General features: G+C 45.3%; 1 protein-coding gene across 1 annotated transcript in view; it reads left to right on the top strand.

Annotated features, from left to right (window-relative positions):
* mms19 (MMS19 homolog, cytosolic iron-sulfur assembly component) overlaps positions 1-19,597 on the top strand; it is a 94,760-nt gene that overhangs the window by 5,863 nt on the left and 69,300 nt on the right. Inside the window, exons 2-3 of the mRNA XM_072479657.1 lie at positions 14,465-14,513; positions 17,244-17,344. Coding sequence (XP_072335758.1) covers positions 14,465-14,513; positions 17,244-17,344 — 150 coding nt within the window. The remainder of the gene's footprint in view (positions 1-14,464; positions 14,514-17,243; positions 17,345-19,597) is intronic.

Consider the following 19,597-nt stretch of genomic DNA (forward strand, 5'->3'; position numbering starts at 1 on the left):
AGTATATAATACTGTGGGTGAGGTCTCACAAAGGTTACAGTTCCGTATAGAATCATTACTTACAGCTTCAATATATCTTCCTTGTGACAATAGAATTTCATACATTCCATGAGCTTTCTTTCATAGCAGCATCAACCTGAGGTGCCACTTTTAATTCCTGTTGAATTATGATTCTAAAGCATTCTTTTATTCCATTCAGTGTAATGTTGCTGCTTTTTTCTGAGCCAAATTGACCAGCTCCAGTTTACTGAAATGCTTCTGCCAGCGCGCGCTGGATTTTAATGAAAATGTTTCCTGGGCCAAATGTTAAAAAAAATAGCTTTTTCTAGAGAATCTTTGGTTAGATTATTAAGGTGTATATTATGAATGTATTTGACACACAGGTTGGAGAAGTTCAGTGATTTCCCTGTCAAAATCACGTGCAGACAGTGTATTGATGTACTTGATTTCTATATCTTTCCACTTTTCCTCCCATCCAAACAAAATGGGTAGAAAGTGAGATTGATGTCACCATGTCAAATTATCATTCATTTGAAATTGATCACTGAAACCTGATGCTTCTGGAGCCAGCATAAACATCATTTCATTTCATTAGACCTAAAGGAAGGCTGGGGTTGTTTCATTCAAAATACATAATATGTTTTACTGGCATGTTCCAGAGAGCAGTAATGCAATATCGATTTGAAAATTATTGATTTACTTAACTTTCCAGACGGCTGGGAGTTCATAGTGCTTTAATCCTGCATTACTGGCACCAGTAGTTTGTTCATTGGGGCAGAGGCGGGCAGTTCACTGCAGGTTACGATTCTCGATTCTGCACCTATGCAAGTTTGCCCCCAATTTATCCTTCTAAGGGATAAAAAGGGGCAAACTTTTTACTGTGAATGTCATGAAGCACCGATAAAATGGTGTGTGCTGACATTTATTGATGTGTACGGCAGAAATTTAGATTACAAATAAAACAATCTCCCCCCCCCTGTCCCCTCAGTGCATCTCCAGGTCGATAAAGATTGAGAGTCAGGGTTGAATTTTGCATTTTGTGAGCATTGTCTTCTGTTTGTTGATTCCCTCTTGGCAACATTGCTGAAAGAGTTCTGAAGAAGAGTCATGTTCAACTTGAAACATTACTCTGTTTCTCTCTCTCCGCATATGCTGCCAGATCGAATGAGTGTTTCCAACACTTTCAGTTTTTGCTTCAGGTTTCCAGTGCCTTAAATGTTTTGCTTTTATTCCTGCAAGTGTTGTCTTTTAAGGCAATAGTTCTAGGTTTGCACCTCACGGTGCAAACAGACGGCTGACTGCATTCACACATATCCACACATGTACACGTTCCTGTGGGGAGATGGTGAAGTTAGTGGTGATGTCACTGGAATAGTAGTCCAGAGACCCAGGAGTACCCAATTATAATCCACCTAACCTGCACATCTTTGGGTTGTGGGGGCGAAGCCCACACAGAAATGGGGAGACTGCAAACTCACATGGACAGTGACCCAGGGCCGGGATTTGAACTCGGGTCCTCAGCGCCGTAGTCCCAGTGCTAACCACTGCGCCATGTGCCGCCATGCCCTTTGAGAACATGGGTTCAAATCCCATCATGCAGTTGGTGGAATTTGAATTCAATTAATAAATCTGGAATTGGAAGCTGGACTCCTTCATGGTAACCCTGAAATTATCAGTTGCAATAAAAACTAATTGGTCCACTAATGTCCATCAGGGAAGGAAATCTGCCGCCCTAACCTGGTCTGGCCTACATATGATTCCAGACCCACAGTAATGTGGTTGACTCGCAACTGCCACTGAAATGGCCTAACAAGTCACTCAATTCAAGGGATGGGCAACAAATGCTGGCCTTGCCAGTGACACCCATATCCCATAAAAGGATAAATTGGGGGGGAAATTTGGATCAAAATCAACTTACCCTTCAGGCCCATGTCTCTTCCCCCCCACCCATTCCTAACTCTGACACTGAGGTTAGTTACTGCAGTTTCATAGTTGAGATCAGTCGTGTGAGTATTGCTGGTTGACTCGCACAGTGAGAGAAATCCATGCTCTTGAATAGTGCTCTGGGATCTTAGACATGCATCTAAAATGAGATTTTAGTTCCGTTCTTACCGCAGTCTGTTTCTAAGTTTACAATGTTCATTAGCATGTTTTTGAAAAGCTTTTCATTCAACGTGAGGGAACCATGGTTGACAAGAGAGGTTGAATGTCTTGTTAAGAGGAAAAAGGAGACTTATGTAAGGCTGAGGAAACAAGGTTCAGACAGGGCATTGGAGGGATACAAGATAGCCAGAAGGGAACTGAAGAAAGGGATTAGGAGAGCTAAGAGAGTGCATGAACAATCTTTGGCGGGTAGGATCAAGGAAAACCCCAAGGCCTTTTACACATATGTGAGAAATATGAGAATGACTAGAGCGAGGGTAGGTCCGATCAAGGACAGTAGCGGGAAATTGTGTATTGAGTCTGAAGAGATAGGAGAGGTCTTGAACGAGTATTTTTCTTCTGTATTTACAAATGAGAGGGGCGATATTGTTGGAGAGGACAGTGTGAAACAGATTGGTAAGCTCGAGGAAATACTTGTTAGGAAGGAAGATGTGTTGGGCATTTTGAAAAACTTGAGGATAGACAAGTCCCCCGGGCCTGACTGGATATATCCAAGGATTCTATGGGAAGCAAGAGATGAAATTGCAGAGCCGTTGGCAATGATCTTTTCGTCCTCGCTGTCAACAGGGGTGGTACCAGGGGATTGGAGAGTGGCGAATGTCGTGCCCCTGTTCAAAAAAGGGACTAGGGATAACCCTGGGAATTACAGGCCAGTTAGTCTTACTTCGGTGGTAGGCAAAGTAATGGAAAGGGTACTGAAGGATAGGATTTCTGAGCATCTGGAAAGACACTGCTTGATTAGGGATAGTCAGCACGGATTTGTGAGGGGTAGGTCTTGCCTTACAAGTCTTATTGAATTCTTTGAGGAGGTGACCAAGCATGTGGATGAAGGTAAAGCAGTGGATGTAGTGTACATGGATTTTAGTAAGGCATTTGATAAGGTTCCCCATGGTAGGCTTATGCAGAAAGTAAGGAGGCATGGGATAGTGCATCCTGGATCCCAGTTACCAGTGGCGTACCGCAGGGATCAGTTCTGGGTCCTCTGCTGTTTGTGATTTTCATTAATGACTTGGATGAGGGAGTTGAAGGGTGGGTCAGTAAATTTGCAGACGATACGAAGATTGGTGGAGTTGTGGATAGTAAGGAGGGCTGTTGTCGGCTGCAAAGGGACATAGATAGGATGCAGAGCTGGGCTGAGAAGTGGCAGATGGTGTTCAACCCTGAAAAGTGTGAGGTTGTCCATTTTGGAAGTACAAATATGAATGCGGAATACAGGGTTAACGGTAGAGTTCTTGGCAATGTGGAGGAGCAGAGAGATCTTGGGTTCTATGTTCATACATCTTTGAAAGTTGCCACTCAAGTGGATAGAGCTGTGAAGAAGGCCTATGGTGTGCTCGCGTTCATTAACAGAGGGATTGAATTTAAGAGCCGTGAGGTGATGATGCAGCTGTACAAAACTTTGGTAAGGCCACATTTGGAGTACTGTGTACAGTTCTGGTCGCCTCATTTTAGGAAGGATGTGGAAGCTTTGGAAAAGGTGCAAAGAAGATTTACCAGGATGTTGCCTGGAATGGAGAGTAGGTCTTACGAGGAAAGGTTGAGGGTGCTAGGCCTTTTCTCATTAGAACGGAGAAGGATGAGGGGCGACTTGATAGAGGTTTATAAGATGATCAGGGGAATAGATAGAGTAGACAGTCAGAGACTTTTTCCCCGGGTGGAACAAACCATTAAAAGGGGACATAAATTTAAGGTGGAAGATATAGGAGGGATATCAGAGGTAGGTTCTTTACCCAGAGAGTAGTGGGGGCATGGAATGCACTGCCGTGGAAGTAGTTGAGTCGGAAACATTAGGGACCTTCAAGCAGCTATTGGATAGGTACATGGATTACGGTAAAATGATATAGTGTAGATTTATTTGTTCTTAAGGGCAGCACGGTAGCATTGTGGATAGCACAATTGCTTCACAGCTCCTGGGTCCCAGGTTCGATTCCGGCTTGGGTCACTGTCTGTGCGGAGTCTGCATGTCCTCCCCGTGTCTGCGTGGGTTTCCTCCGGGTGCTCCGGTTTCCTCCCACAGTCCAAAGATGTGCAGTTTAGGTGAATTGGCCAATGATAAATTGCCCTTAATGTCCAAAATTGCCCTTGGTGTTGGGTAGAGGTGTTGAGTTTGGGTAGGGTGCTCTTTCCAAGAGCCGGTGCAGACTCAATGGGCCGAATGGCCTCCTTCTGCACTGTAAATTCAATGATAATCTATGATTAATCTAGGACAAAGGTTCGGCACAATATCGTGGGCCGAAGGGCCTGTTCTGTGCTGTATTTTCTATGTTCTAACGAATGATACCTCTTCCTGTTCATCTGCATTCAGATATTTCTTCATGGGGAGCAACAGATTTGATGAGTACTTTTCACAGCTATTGTCCTGAGGGAGGATTTGTTTATGCGTTCGGGCTGATTTGGATGAACTTGTTGTTTTTCCTCATCAGCAAAGACATTCCCATTTCTTGTGAAAGTCCAAATAAAGGTGCATTTACTTCAGTGAGTACAGCAGTTAGCCGATGCTCTGTTCCCTCTCCATCAGTTGCGTTCCAAGTACTGTGTACTGACCGTGGGGAGCTGCCCTCAATCAGCGCTGTCTATTGGGTAGCAGAGCCCAGCACTTGATCTCAAATCAGATTGGGGAGGACACTGCAGAACAGCTGCTTTCTTGGGGCAATACTAGGGTGGAGAGAAGCACAGCATTGCACTGTGATATACTTATCTCTGAAGGGAGAGTTGCACTTTGGTAAAATAATCTAGAATCTTAAATACTACTTGCGCAATCACCCAAGATTTATTTACAGCTTCATCTTGTTTCATTTTATATAATTACTGGTTTATAAGCCGTGTGGCACCACACTGCAGAGACTTGACCACATAATCTAGGTTAATGCTCCAATGCAGTACTGATGGTGATACTGTCATTCAGTTGAACCGAGGCCTCTCTGACCTATTGAATGAATGCAAGAGATCCCATGACACTATCAGAGGAAATCCAGGGAATCCTCCCCACTATCTTGGCCAATGCATTTCCTTCTAACTGCCACACAAACAAACAAATCACCTGGTCATCATCACATTTGCTGTTTGTGAGAGCTTGCTGTGTGTGAATTGGTTTCCCTACTTCCTAAATTACAACAGTGACTGCACTTCAAAACTACTTCATTGGCTGTAAAGCGCTTGGACCATCCTCATATTGTGAATGGAGGGTTAAAAATGCAAGTTTTTCTTCATATGAATATTTGCTAATGAGCTACTTTTCTATTGTAGTTGGTGTCCTGGTAGTGTGACTAGCTCCTGCCATGAGTCTCATGCAGTACGAAAGCAAACTTGCTGCACCTATTACGCACTCAGTTTAAGGATGAATTCAGAAATCACTTGTTAAGTCTGGTGTTGTTGCTGGCTGCATGGGTTTTGCCAGCCAAGAGCGTGATGGCACAGCCAAATGCAAACAGCTGTGGGCACCACCAGATCTCTGGCCTTTAGCTGATTTCCGTGGGGTAGGGGTTTCACAGCTGGTGTCACTGAAACCATGCCATGGAGCAACACCCACTCTTCATTCCTAAAGGAAGCACTTGCATTAATATAACCTCTTTCTCAATCTCGACGCATTTCAAAGAGTGCCCCAGCTAATGACGTACTTTTTGAAGTGTTGTCACTGTTGTAATGTAGGAAATACAGCAGCCAGCCAGTTTGTGCATAATAATAATAATCGCTTATTGTCACAAGTAGGCTTCAATGAGGTTACTGTGAAAAGCCCCTAGTTGCCACACTCCGGCATCTATTCGGGGAGGCCGGTACGGGAATTGAACCCGCGCTGCTGGCATTGTTCTGCATTACAAGCCAGCTGTTTAGCCCACTGTGCTAAACCAGCCCCAAGCAAGCTCCCACAAGCAGCAAGATCATAATCATACCTTGTTTTGCATTGTTGATTGAGGGAAAGATATTAGCCAGGAAGGACATTGTTCTTGGGTGAATGATCTCTCATGATGATGGTGAGGATGTGCACATGGGAATGAATAATTGATCCAATTGCATTGACATGGGAAGCCGGAGGTAAGAGGATTTAGGAGAACAATTGAGTTGCAGCCCAGTGTAAGGTACAGTAGTTGGGTGAGGGAGCTTGTGGAGGGATTTGTATCAAAGGTTGAGGATTTTGAACACAGTGCATTGGAGTGAAAAAGCATAATTTCTTAAACCCACTAAACAAGATTAACAAACGCATTTCACACTTGTTACCTAACGATGCAAAGCATTAAATTCTAAAGGACAACTTGTATTGAATTCATTTAAAATTAAGCTATGGAAGAGTCCGACATTACGCTAACTGTAATTGAGAAGTTTATTGAGTTGGTAAAAACACATCAAATTATGGTTCCAATCTTGGAGAATGTCTTGGCCTTGATACAGTTCACTTTTAGCAAAGATGTCTTGCTGAAAGATGCAGCTTTTAACCACAAGCCTACTTCCTTCCGGAATACAGACAAGAAACAAAAGAAAGAACAAACTTGCATCTATATCACACCTTCAATATCCTCAAGATGTCTTGCATCCCTTCAGAGCTGGCAAATTACTTGCAAATTGTAGTCACTGTGGCTTTTTAGCCAACTGCAAAAGCATCGCATAAACTGCAATGAGATAAGTGCCCAATCAGTCTGTGGTGCTGATTGATGGATGAATGTTGGCCAGGGAACCACAAGATTCCCTGCTCTCCCTCAGATAAGTGTGGTGGGGTAAATTCTGTCTAGCTGAATAGACAGACCTTGGTTTAGCATCACATCCATGACATATCAGCACTCTACTCTGCTGATTACAACAGAAAAGTGCTGGGAAAACTCAGCCAGCCTGGCAGCATCTGTGCAAAGACGAGGAGTTAATGATTCAAATCCAATATGACTCTTCTTTGCAACTTCAGAGCTTCCTAATGTACCAGCCTGAATTATGTGCTCAAGTCCGAGAGTGAGACTTAAATTTATTCCTTTTTGACTTGCAAATGAGAGTGCAGCTACCCCTAAGGGAAGGCTGGCAGTATCTGACACAATAAAGGCATTAAATAAATAATTTATCATAGAATTTACAGTGCCGAAGGAGGCCATTTGGTCTATTGAGTCTGCAGCGGCCCTTGGAAAGAGCGCCCTACTTAAGCCCATGCCTCCACCCTATCCCAGTAACCCAACCTAACCTTTGGGACATTAAGGGGCAATTTAGCACGTCCAATCCACCTAACCTGCACATCTTTGGACTGAGAGAAAACTGGAGTACCCGGAGAAACCCATGCAGACGTAGGGAGAAAGTGCAGACTCCATACAGACAGTCATCCAAGGTTGGAATTGAACCCGGGTCCCTGGAGCTGTGAGGCAGTAGTGCTAACCACTGTGCCGCCATACTTGTGTCGCTTTCTTCCATGGCAGAGAAATGTGAGAGGAACTGATATTGTAGCACACTTTTACATGAGCATGCAGGATTTGAATCCAGTCCAGGTTATTAAGCTTAAAGTTCCTCTTCTGTCACCTGTAAAACAAGATTCAGTCTCTCCGTCATATTGAAGAGCCCCGAAAAGGTAAGTCAAAAGTAGTTTATTTCCTGCTCGGTTAGGAAATGCATCAACTGAGCGACACTCCAAGTCCCAGCTGGAGCCATCCTGGCTCCCTCTTGCCAGCTTCTATCTTGGGGGAATTAATGAGCCCCGCTGTTGGGCCCCCGCTCCTCAGCGGGGGAGTTCATATTCTACAAGCCCCACAGGGCGATCAATCAGGTCATCCCTGTGGAGCTAGTGGGGTCATAACTCCTCTTCTCCCACCCCCCACATCTGTTAGTGTCGCTGTTGTGGGGAGTGCGGGAGGCTGTCTTATACACTTTGCCCGCTATTGCGCTTCTGGCTGTTGCAGGGCTGGGTCAGGGGGCTTGTAGCGTGTCTGGAAATGGCGTTTTCACGGCAATCGTCTGTGGGCGAGGGGGCGGCACTGTCAGCGACCGTTCCTTGGAAAGGCTGTCATCTGGAAATGCTGATGCCCAGTCCTCCACCTTGTGCATCTCCATGGCAGAGTCTCTTGGGGGTGATGTCCTCAGGCCCCCTTGTGCTGGGTAGGCGGGGCTGGAACACTGTTCCTCCTGTGGGCTTTGTCCTGACGCTATCTCCTTGCTTCGGAGGTGGTCCAGATGCTTCCGCAGAATCCGTTCTCGTGTTTTTATCATGTAAGATACCAGTCCAGTCTGTTTCACCACAATCCCTGTGGAATCCCCAGGCACTGTCTCCAAAGTTTCAGACATGTACTATATCCCCCAGTTGGAAACCTCTGACTTGCGTCCGTCTGCTTCAGTACTGTCGTTGGAGATTTTGTCTCCATTCCAGTTTTCCACTAATATTGGGGAACATTGGGCTGTCAGCAGTTTTGCCGCTCTGGTTGTAATGTGTGCCGTAGTACGCTAACTGAGCAAACTGCTCACTGGTGAACAGGTACTGTTGTCCGCGACTACTACCTCTGGGATGCCATGGGTACTGAATGAGAGTTGTAGCTTCTCACTGGTGGCCTTTGAAGTGATGGATGGCATTGGATGGGCGTCTAACCATTTGGAATGGGCATCCACTATGAGCAAGAACAGTGAGCCTTGAAAAGGTGTGGGAGAATCTGCACACATCCAGGCCTACCCGACCATTCCATGGGTTGAAGGGTATGACTGGCAGGCACTTTGGATGTTGCTGGCACATGGCACGTTGCTGAGCCAATCGCTCAATGTTGTCATCCAGACCTGGGCACCATTCATAGCTCCTAGATAGCATTTTTGTCTTTGACACTCCTGGATGTCCAATGTGTATATCTTGAAATATGACCTGTCTGCCCTGATTTGGAATAACAACAGGAGCTCCGCACAGGAGGATGCCACGCTGAACTCTTGTCCTGCTGCTTGGTCTCAATAACACGCAGCTCCTTAGGCAGATTCCTTTGCTGACCACCATGTAAGATGACATGGCATAACTTCGCCAAGACTGGGTCCTCCTTTCTCCAATCATGAACTTGTGCGGCGGTGGCCGGCAAGCTATCCATTAAACATAAAGTCGATATGACCTCGTCAGTCCTTGGTGGAGATTGGGGGAGTGGGGGAGGCGAGCGTCGGCAACAGGAGCTGGTTCAGAGCATCCGTATTTGTGATCTGTGTGCCTGGGCGATACTCAAACACATACTCGTGCACCGTTAACAGTCGGGCGCATCGCTGTATCCAGGCAGATGCAATTGGCAGAATCGTCTTGTCTTCTTTAAACAATCCAAGCAACGATTTGTGGTCCGTTCTGGTGAAACAATGCCCACACACATACTGATGGAATTTCATCACCCCAAAAATGACGGCCAGCCCATATTTCTCAATCTGAGCATGTTGCGCTCTGCAGTGGCAAAGTCCGCGATGCGTAAGCTATCGGTGTCTCCATTCTGTGGTCCATGCGGTAGGATAACATCTGATTTATGTATGGGGAAGCACCACAAGTGACCAAAATGGGCAACCCTGATGATGACAGTTGCTGCTTCACCTTGGACACTCCATGCCTGCTCCTGGGATTTCTTCAATATCGCATGCAGTAGTGCGAAGATGGTCGCCAAGTTGGGGATAAATTTCTCTTAATTCACGAGTCCTAAGAACAACCAAAATTCGGTCACGTTTTCATGCATGGGGGCTTGTTTGATTGCTTGCATCTTCTCTTCTGGTTGCAAGCCATCTCGGCCAACACAGTATCCTAAGTACGTGACTCCTTTCGCATAAAAATCACATTTTCCCCTATCACGCTGGGCCTGTCTCGGAAAACCGACGGAGAACCTCCTCCAAGTTGTTCAGGTGTTCCTTTTCGGTTGCTCTGGTGATCCAAGTAAGCCACCACTTGTGATAGTCCTTGGAGGATGTTCCCAATGACTCCCTGGAAAATAGCGCAAGCCGATGACACCCTGAATGGCAACCTTGTATATTCATAGAAACCTCTGTCTTAATGGTAACAAATTTTCTATAAGCCCCGTCTAGCTCCAATTGGAGGTGTGTGAGATTCATGTTGAGTTAGAAAAACAGTGTCCTCCAGACAGCTTTGCATAAAGGTCCTCTATTTGTGGCATTGGGTATCTGTCCAAACGAGAGGCCTTGTTCATTGTTGCCTTATAATCCCAACACCGGCAGGTGGTTTTATCTGAGTTCAGCACCTGGGCTACAGGCGCTGTGCAATCTGCAATTTGTACCGGCCGGATGACTCGTCGGGTTTCCAAATGGCTGAGCCCATCTCTACTTTTGTCAGCAATCCATAGGAAACTGAGCAGGCACTGAAGTACTTTGGTTGGGCCTCGATGTGAATCTTGGCCATGGCACCTTTGAAGTTACCTTCTATAAAACTTCCGGGTATTTACCCTGAACTTTGTCTAATCCCCCAGTGCCCATCCTGAAAATCTGCTGCTATTCCAAACGGAGCCTCTGCAACCAATCCCGGCCCAGCAGACTCTGACCGGGACCCTGTACTATTATCAAGGACAACCTGATGAACTACTGTCCGTAGGCAACTGGGGTCATTGTTGTACCCGTGATGGCTAGTGGTTCCACCGTGTGCATTGCCAACCTAACCTTGGTGTCCCTCAAGTTCAAACACTGGATTCCTGTCCTGATCTTTTCTAATGTCTGCTGCCCCATCACTGAGACTGCAGACCATGTGCCCAGTTCCATTACGAGTGGGCCATTCACCAGGACTTTGATGAAGGAAACCCGTGGCACGGCAATGCAATTCAACTGCATGTACTCGTCTTCGTCGGAAAACCTACAGGTTCTTGGTGGAGGCTTCTGGCTCCAGACGGCACCTCCCTCAACCAGGGCGACACGCTTGTTGGCTGACCTGGTGTTACTGACCCCTGTGGTTTCTTTGGCCACAAGTGGCGCACCTCTGAGTCGATCTCCAGTTCTGGGTAGGTGGCTCACCCGACTGCAGCATGGCCAATGGGACTGGCCCCGATGGTGTTCGGATAAGGGCTGTTTCTCAGTGATGTGCTTGTCTGAATGGGGGGAGTTATACGCGATTCATCTCCATTTCTGACATACTCTGGACTCCCTCGCTGCACTCTCCATGTGAGTGGGAGATCCCAATGGCCTCTTTTAGGTCCAAAGGCAGTACAGGCAGCAATTTGTGGGTTTTTAACTCCGCACACGAGGCGATTTCATTGCATCTCCGGTAGGGATGGCCCATAGTCTCACGCTCTGCCAGTTTGCAGAAGCGTGCCAGAAACTCAGTAACAGATTTCCCCGGGGCGCACTCGGCAGTATTGAATCAGTATCTTCGGATAATGACCTGACGGCTTGGGGTCATATACGTTCGTTACGAGTGCCACCAATTCGTCAAATGTCTTGGAGCCTGGTAGGTTAGGCTCTTTATGATGCTTAAAGTGGGGCCCCCACAGACAGTCAAACTTTTTATGGCGGGTCTCCCCAAAATCGTTCGCCCTGAAAAAAGTAGCGCATACTGAGCCCAGTCTTTCCACACTCGCATCAAAAGCATCGAATCTACCAAAGAGCTGCATTTTTGAAACCGTGCTAACCTTTCTCTTTTGTGTTGAGATGCTGCTGTAGTCCGAGTGTCCAACGGCACCGGCTGTAGTTCTGTTTTATCCTTGTCGCCAATATTGTAGTCTATGAGGAGCCCCAAAAAGGTAAGTGAAAAGTAATTTGTTCCCTTTTCACAGTTAGTAAATACAACAATGAAGTGACACTCCTAGAACCAGCCGGAACCATCCAGAGATGCCGGCTCTCTTTTGCGCTGGATTTTATCACCTGGGATTCATACGCTCCGCTGTTGTCTTTCGATTCTCAGCAGGGGACCACTGATTCCATGAACCCCACGGGGAGATTGATCGGTCATCCCCATGGGTCTCTTGTGGGTTGTAACAAGTTGGTAGCCTTTCTTCCCATTTCTTGATTAGTATTTGTGTAGTTAGTGAAGCAGTGTGATCCCAAGCCCAAAATTAGCACTGAAGTAGCAATCTTGGTTCTCTGAATTGCTACGTTACACTATCAAATTGAGGATGTAAGGATTTGCCTTCCCTTCTGTTTTGTGCTTATGCTGCAGACTGCATATTGTCCAAACACAGGAGAGCCAGCAGATGGATTCATTGTATTCTCATTGTCACAGGAAGAAGGAAAGAGAGCCCTGACTGAAGATAGAAATTGCCACATCATCTAGAATCCTTTTAGACTCTGTCATGTTGAATGTTTAGCTTTTGATTGGCTCAATTAGAATACCTGATTAAATTGCCAGCATGTCCTGATAAAATGGCTGGATATCTGTATGTAAAAATGTCTTGAATCTGCATTTCCGGTCGGCCTTTCTTGTTATAAATTCTTGAGTTTGCAATTAGAATGGAGACTGTCCATGTCAATATGTCATGTTGTCATTGTACTTTCTCCTTAGTGATGCTGTTAATGACGGTGTTAATTGCAGTGTGACGAAGTTACATGGCTGTTACCTTTGTTAAGTGCGGACATAAAATATAGAAATATGGTTGAAATGTATAACTTGAAAATTACACTTTGTCTTGACTCGTTTGGTACGACTCCACGGGAGCTCAACTGCTTTTCTGCAAACTTTGTAGACAGGAAGTGGGCATATACACAAACTTAGCATCCTGTTGACAATTATTGATCATGCTTTTTATGTTGGCTCGTATCAAAGTCGACTGTTGTGTAATCATATGTACGTAAACAGATTTCAGTAATGCTGTTTAAAGCCACTCTGTTGTTTTGTACTGCTGTGTTTTCTGTTAATCTGTGTGCAGTGCCAAGAGGTTTTTAAAAATATATATATATTTATTAAAGTTTTTAACACAATTTTTCTCCCTTACAAACAATAACTCCCCCCCCCCCCCCCCCTCCCCCGTAACAAAAAAAGAAACGAGAAATCGCGTGGAGCAAGATATATACATGGCAAAATAGTATATTTACATAGCTTTGTACACTGGCTCTCTCCCGTATGTGCCAGGTTCCCTGACTCTTCATGTTATCTCTTGCTCATCCCCCCCCCCCCCCCCCAGTTGTTGCTGCTGACCGACCTTCCTGAACCCCTGCGCAGACCCTCTCAAGGCGAACTTAATCCTCTCCAACTTTATGAACCCAGCCATATCGTTTATCCAGGCCTCCACGCTGGGGGGCTTCGCCTCCTTCCACGTTAGCAAGATCCTTCGCCGGGCTACGCAAAGACCAGAATGCCAGCCTCTTTCGCCTCCTGCACTCCCGGTTCGTCCACTACTCCAAATATTGCTAGCCCACAGCTTGGCTTGACCCGGACTTTCACCACCTGAGATATTGCTCCCGCCACTCCTCTCCAGAACCCCTCCAGTGCCTGGCATGACCAAAACATATGGACATGGTTCGCCGGGCTCCCTGAGCACCTTCCACATCTGTCCTCTACCCCAAAGAACCTGCTCAACCTCGCCCCTGTCAGGTGAGCTCTGTGAACCACCTTAAATTGTATCAGGCTGAGCCTGGCACACGAGGAGGAGGAATTAACCCTACCTAGGGCATCCGCCCACAGACCTTCCTCGAGCTAAGAGGTTTTTTAAGAGCTCAGAAAATCCTGACCTCAGTGGTTGTCATAATGATGTTCCAGATCCAAGGTTATCTATGACCGGCAATGTAGGAAGTGTGCTTTATGAGAACAGTCTGAATGCAAATTCATCATGTGACGCTGATTTGCATTGCGGGGTGTCTCTTCCATGGGCAGCACGATAGCACAAGTGAATAGCACTGTGGCTTCACAGCGCCAGGGTCCCAGGTTCGATTCCCCGCTGGGTCACTGTCTGTGCGGAGTCTGCACGTTCTCCCCGTGTCTGCGTGGGTTTCCTCCGGGTGCTCCGGTTTCCTCCCACAGTCCAAAGATGTGCAGGTGAGGTGGATTGGCCATGATAAATTGCCCTTAGTGACCAAAAGGTTAGGAGGGTTATTGGGTTACGGGTATAGGGTGGAAGTGAGGGCTTAAGTGGGTCGGTGCCGACTCGATGGGCCGAATGGCCTCCTGCACTGTATGTTCTCCTGCACTGTATGTTCTATGTTCCATCTTGCACTTTTCTGTCTTAAAAGCTAGAAAGTTCTGGGAATGCACAACAGGCCCAACAGCATCTGAAAAGCAGAACAGACCATTTACTCTGGGCACAACAGGAGCATTGCCTGCATTCTTTGTACTTTATTAACATCCTCTGATGACACTGTAAGAGGATAAAATAGTGCAGTTATTTATGTGTCCAAAATAAAGTTGTACAAGAATTGAGAGTCTGATAGACCCTGTATGCAATATTAACTGGATTTTGTTTCCTTTTAGGTGTCGTCGATGGGAAGTACACAACACTGGAAATCGTAGAAGCCTTGGGGTAATGCAAACCATCCTTCCGTGTCTTAATCATCTCTTTAGTTCTTGGAGTGGGATGAACGTGTTCAAAACTGTTGACTGATCCGCCATTGTACTTCACTGTGGGTCTTTGCTGTCTTTCTCCTCTGAAACCACAGATTCATTGATTGGTATGATACGTGTTCCCTGGGTACTGCAGACTTCCGATGCAAGTGATCAGTCTTCATGTTCTCAGCCGAGACACAGCGATTGCTGTCTGGCTGCGGGTGATTCACAGCTGATATCAATCCTACCCTTCTGTGTTTAACTCAGCGGTTAGTGGATAGCGAATTAATAGGAAACTGAGCAGTTATTATGTCCCCTCTGTCAATATTCAGGGACACCGATTTTTAATTCTAAATTCAACTAACAGGAAATAAAAACTGGGACTAAACCTAGAGCCTTCTATTTTGTGAAATTATTCTTGAAACATCCCCATGTACCTTTATCTGTGAAAGTTGAAGATGGTTTATCATTTGTACCGTTGGACCTTTTTAAGTTTTATTGGTTGATGACCCTTGCTCCAATTGTGTGGATATAACCACATGGCATTCTCAAACAAGAGCAGGGGAGTTCTCTGCAGTGCCTCGACCAAGATTTATCCCTCAAATCAACTTCATAAAAACAGATTATCTGATTGTTATCACATTGCTGTTCGTGAGAACTTGTGCACAAGTTGGCAGTGTGTTTCCTACATTGCAACAGTGACTACGTTGGCAGTAAAATGTTTTGGAATGTCTTGAGGTCATGTAAAATATCCTATATAAATCGAAGTGTTCCAATTCTCTTCTATTCCTTTCAAGATCAATATATTCTTCTTGAAACTTTGTGTCCAGTACAGACTAAGATTAACTTTTTCTTTAATCAAGTCTGAAAGACAGATTTTTCCTCCAGCCTTCTCTTCATGCTACAGACTCCTTGTTTGGCCATTATCTCAAAGGTAGCAGGCACGGTTAGTGCCTTGTCCTTATGGTCATTCTTTATGTGTGAGCCAAGATAATGAAGGTCACCGTTTTAACTTTATTAGGCATCACCAGTCTCCCCAACTCAGTCCTTCCTCAATGTTCACAAGTGTGGGGGAGATGATTCAGTTTCGGTAATGTCTTTGGATTCATACTCCAGAGGCCCAGGCAAATATTCTGAGGACACGGGTGCAAATTGCACCCTGGCAGATGGTGGAATTAAATTTAAATAAATACTGGAATTGAAAGGTAATGTCAGTAATTTTGACCATGAAACTGCCATCAATTGTTAAAACCCACCTGGTTCACTAATGTCCTTTTAGGGGAGGAAATCTCCCATCCTTACCTGGTCTGGCCTGCATGTGACTCCAGGTTCACAGCATTGTGGTTGACTCTTCACTGCCCTCTGAAATGGCCTAGCAAGCCACTCCATTCATGGGTAATAAGGGACGGGTAACAACTGGCACTTGGCACTTGGCGTCCCATCAAAGAATGCATTTTTTTAAAAACGTGCACATCCAGCCTGTGTTGATGGGCTGGTTTGATTTTATTCTTCCCCCGTTTTTTTCCTGGCCTAATACGCTAAAGCTAATGAAGGTATACTCCGAATCTTGGGTAACTGCTGTCCATCACAGTGATCCATTTAGCTTCCATGATGGGAGAGTTTAAAGAATGATTTTGAAGGTCCCAGTTCCAGTAACTAGTGTTGGCAGCACTCTGATGGGATTGACGAGCTTTACAATCGCAATTCTACAATCTGCACAAGATGGCGCCAGAGCAAGGCAACTCTCTGCGAGCTCTCCCTAACTGATCCACTTTTTAATTAACTTACAATCGTTCCCTATTATGTATTTTCTTTTATTTCCTTTTCTTTTCATGAACTTAATGATCTGTTGAGCTCCTCGCAGAAAAATACTTTTCACTGTACCTCGGTACACGTGACAATAAACAAATCCAATCCAGTTGGTTGAATCTCTTCAGAGAACAGAAAACATGTTTGATAAATTCAAGGTGAGGAGAATTAATTTTCAATAGCTGAGCGTGGCTGAGCTTTTGAGTCGGGAGGTCTTTATCATTGGTGGGTCTTTTCAGGACCTCGCACAGAAGCAGATGATATTCAGCTATGACTCCCAGTGCCCCACCAGCTGTTGCTTCACAGGGACCATTGTAAAACATCAGCTTGTTGTCCTAACCAGGCTCCTTAGGACTGGAGTGTTGCATTAGGCTGTATAATCTCTCACTGTTATAATGGGTCTGTGCTGAGTTAGTTGATTTCAGCTGGGGCAGCACATGCTGAACAGCATTTGATCTGAGCACCAAATGCAGCTCAATAATTGCTGCCCCAGCAGTGAGTAAAGTAGGGACTTGGATGGGAAGGAGCCAACCACAGTCCTCTTTCTGTATGGGATTCAGTGACCCCTGCTGGAAAGTGTGCACCTTTCGACACTGGGTGAAATTAGAGTGGATTTGCTTCTAGTGCCCTTAATGGTACAGTATTGTCTGGGCTCACGTTACTACTTAGATGAAATATTATTGGAAACTGTAGAACTGTATCTTAGAAAGAGTCGACATCTTCAGGAGAAAGTGAGAGGAAAAATACCAGACACCCGGAATACAGCTAGGAATGGGCATGTATTTCATTCCTTACAATTCCACCAGTGATTACATGTTGTGAACTGAATGGACCTGTACATTAGTTGGATCCATTCTTAACTGTACTCCATTTTTTAAAAATCCGATTTGATTTGCAGAAAATGTTTAACAAATTCAGAGCCAAGAACAAGAGGGCGAGGGGTACAGCTCCTCTCTCAGGTCCTGCTTCTGTCTTATTCCTCTCTCAAACAAAAAGAAGGTAAGAGTTTTATGCACCGATCCAGAAGATGCTAAATGAATTGTTTTTAAATGTAACAAGTAGATATGGTAATGGTGGTTAGCACTATGGCTTCACAGTGCCAGGGTCCCAGGTTCGATGCCCGGATTGTGTCTGTGAGGAGTGTGCACGTTCTCCCCGTGTCTGCGTGGGTTTCCTCCGGGTGCTCCGGTTTCATCCCACATGATGTGCTGTTAGGTGAATTGGACATTCTGAATTCTCCCTCCGTGTACCCGAACAGGTGCCGAAATGTGGCGACTAGGGGATTTTCACAGTAACTTAGTTGCAGTGTTATTGTGACAATAAAGATAATTTTTTAAAAATGATTATTAAAATGTCCAATGATGGATTTGCAATCAATCGTGTCTCTGTTTAAAATGGACATTGGCACCTTCTCTGCCTATTACGTTTCTTAAAAATTAATTTTGCAATGCTTTATTGCTGTTTCAAAATTTAAAAATTCATTTTGCAATGCTTTATTGCTGTTTTGTTCTTGCTGGCAGCTGGGATCGTGTTAATTTTCAAGAGAGGACCAGATATGTAGACAGATTTTGGAACGTGTAAAAACAACAGGATTGTTGTGGCGGGTGATTTTAACTTCCCCTGTGTTGACTGGGACTCACTTAATGCTCGAGTGGATAGTCGGATACTTTTTCCCAGAGTGGAAAAGTTAATTACTTGGAGACATAGGTTTAAGGTGTGAGGGGGAAAGTTTAGAGATGTGTGAGGCAGGTTTTACACACAGGATAGTGAGTGCCTGGAACGCGCTGCTGAGGGAGGTGGTGGAAGTAGATATGATAGCGATGTTTAAGAGGCATCATGACAAATGCGTGAATAGGATGGGAATAGAGGGATATGGACCCCGGAAATGCAGAAGTTTTTAGTTCAGACAGGCAGCAAGGTCGGCACGGGCTTGGAGGGCTGAAGGACCTGTTCCTGTGCTGTACGGTTCTTTATTCTTTGGTACAATGGGGGCACATTGGGAATAGTTTGGGAAGTAATATAGATTTATAGATAGAATTTACAGTGCAGAAGGAGGCCATTTGGCCCAACGAGTCTGCACCTGCCCTCAGGAAAGAGCACCCCACATAAGCCCACACCTGCACCCTATTACCATAACCCAGCAAACCCACCCAACCTTTTTGACACCAAGGGTAGTTTGTTATCGCCAATCCACCTAACCTGCACATCTTTGGACTGTGGGAGGAAACCGGAGCACCCGGAGGAAACCCACGCACAGACGGGGAGAATATGCAGACTCCGCACAGAATGTGACCCAAGCCGGGAATCAAACCTGGGTCCCTGGAGCTGTGAAGCAACTGTGCTAACCACTGTGCTACAGAGAGATTGTTGGTGGGGAGGGGGGCATTAAAGTTTTGTAGCTTGTGTGTCTCATTGCTGCAACTGCCTTCACTCAAATAAGTGAATGATTTTTTTGGGGGGTCTGGTTGGATTTGGTGCAAAGTGACCTTCCTCTCCTGAATGCTGAAATGTGTGTGCAGTCTGTTCCTCCAGAAGTTAAGTTACTCAGTGAAACAATGGGAGTGAGTGGATTGTCTTTGTCAGACTTGCAAATGAAAATTTGGCACATACTTCTCGGCTGCAGTGAAAGAGCCATCTGTCACTGCGACTTTGCAGATGAAAGATGGCTGATCTTAAAGGGGTTGGCGTATCCGAGGGAGGATTGTATGTGTGGGGAAAGTAAATGCATTAAGCAATCCTCTGTGGTGATGCTCACACTGAGTCAGAGGTAAAGCTGTTTTATGACAATAAGGATGTTATCAATAAAGTGCGACAGAAAGGTTTCACAAGAAATATGACGACTACATGTCAATGCAGCGATATGCAACTCAAGATACGTCCACTTTTTTGGAGGGGCTGGACGGTGGAGCTAATTTCATCCTCTAGTGGAGGACAACGATTTATAGACTCCTGAGGCAGATCAGTGTGATATAGTCACTGGCAGGGGAAAGGTGTTTGCATTTCAGAGAGATTCTATTTATTTTAACTGAAATCAGACTGATTCAGAGTTAACCAACTGCAGGAAAGCAACAAATCTTTCCTTCCCTGATAGCTTAATTATTGTTTTCTTAAGGGCATGGTTCTCACTGCAGAATTGCTCAAAATATATTCAGCTACTCACCGGTGTAGTCTCGATGCTCTATTATGTTCAAAGAAGATGAGAGCAGCATGGTGGCACAGTGGCTAGCACTGCTGCCTCACAGCGCCAGCGAC

Source organism: Scyliorhinus torazame, chromosome 16, assembly GCF_047496885.1.
Source record: "Scyliorhinus torazame isolate Kashiwa2021f chromosome 16, sScyTor2.1, whole genome shotgun sequence".
NCBI classification, from domain to species: domain Eukaryota; kingdom Metazoa; phylum Chordata; class Chondrichthyes; order Carcharhiniformes; family Scyliorhinidae; genus Scyliorhinus; species Scyliorhinus torazame.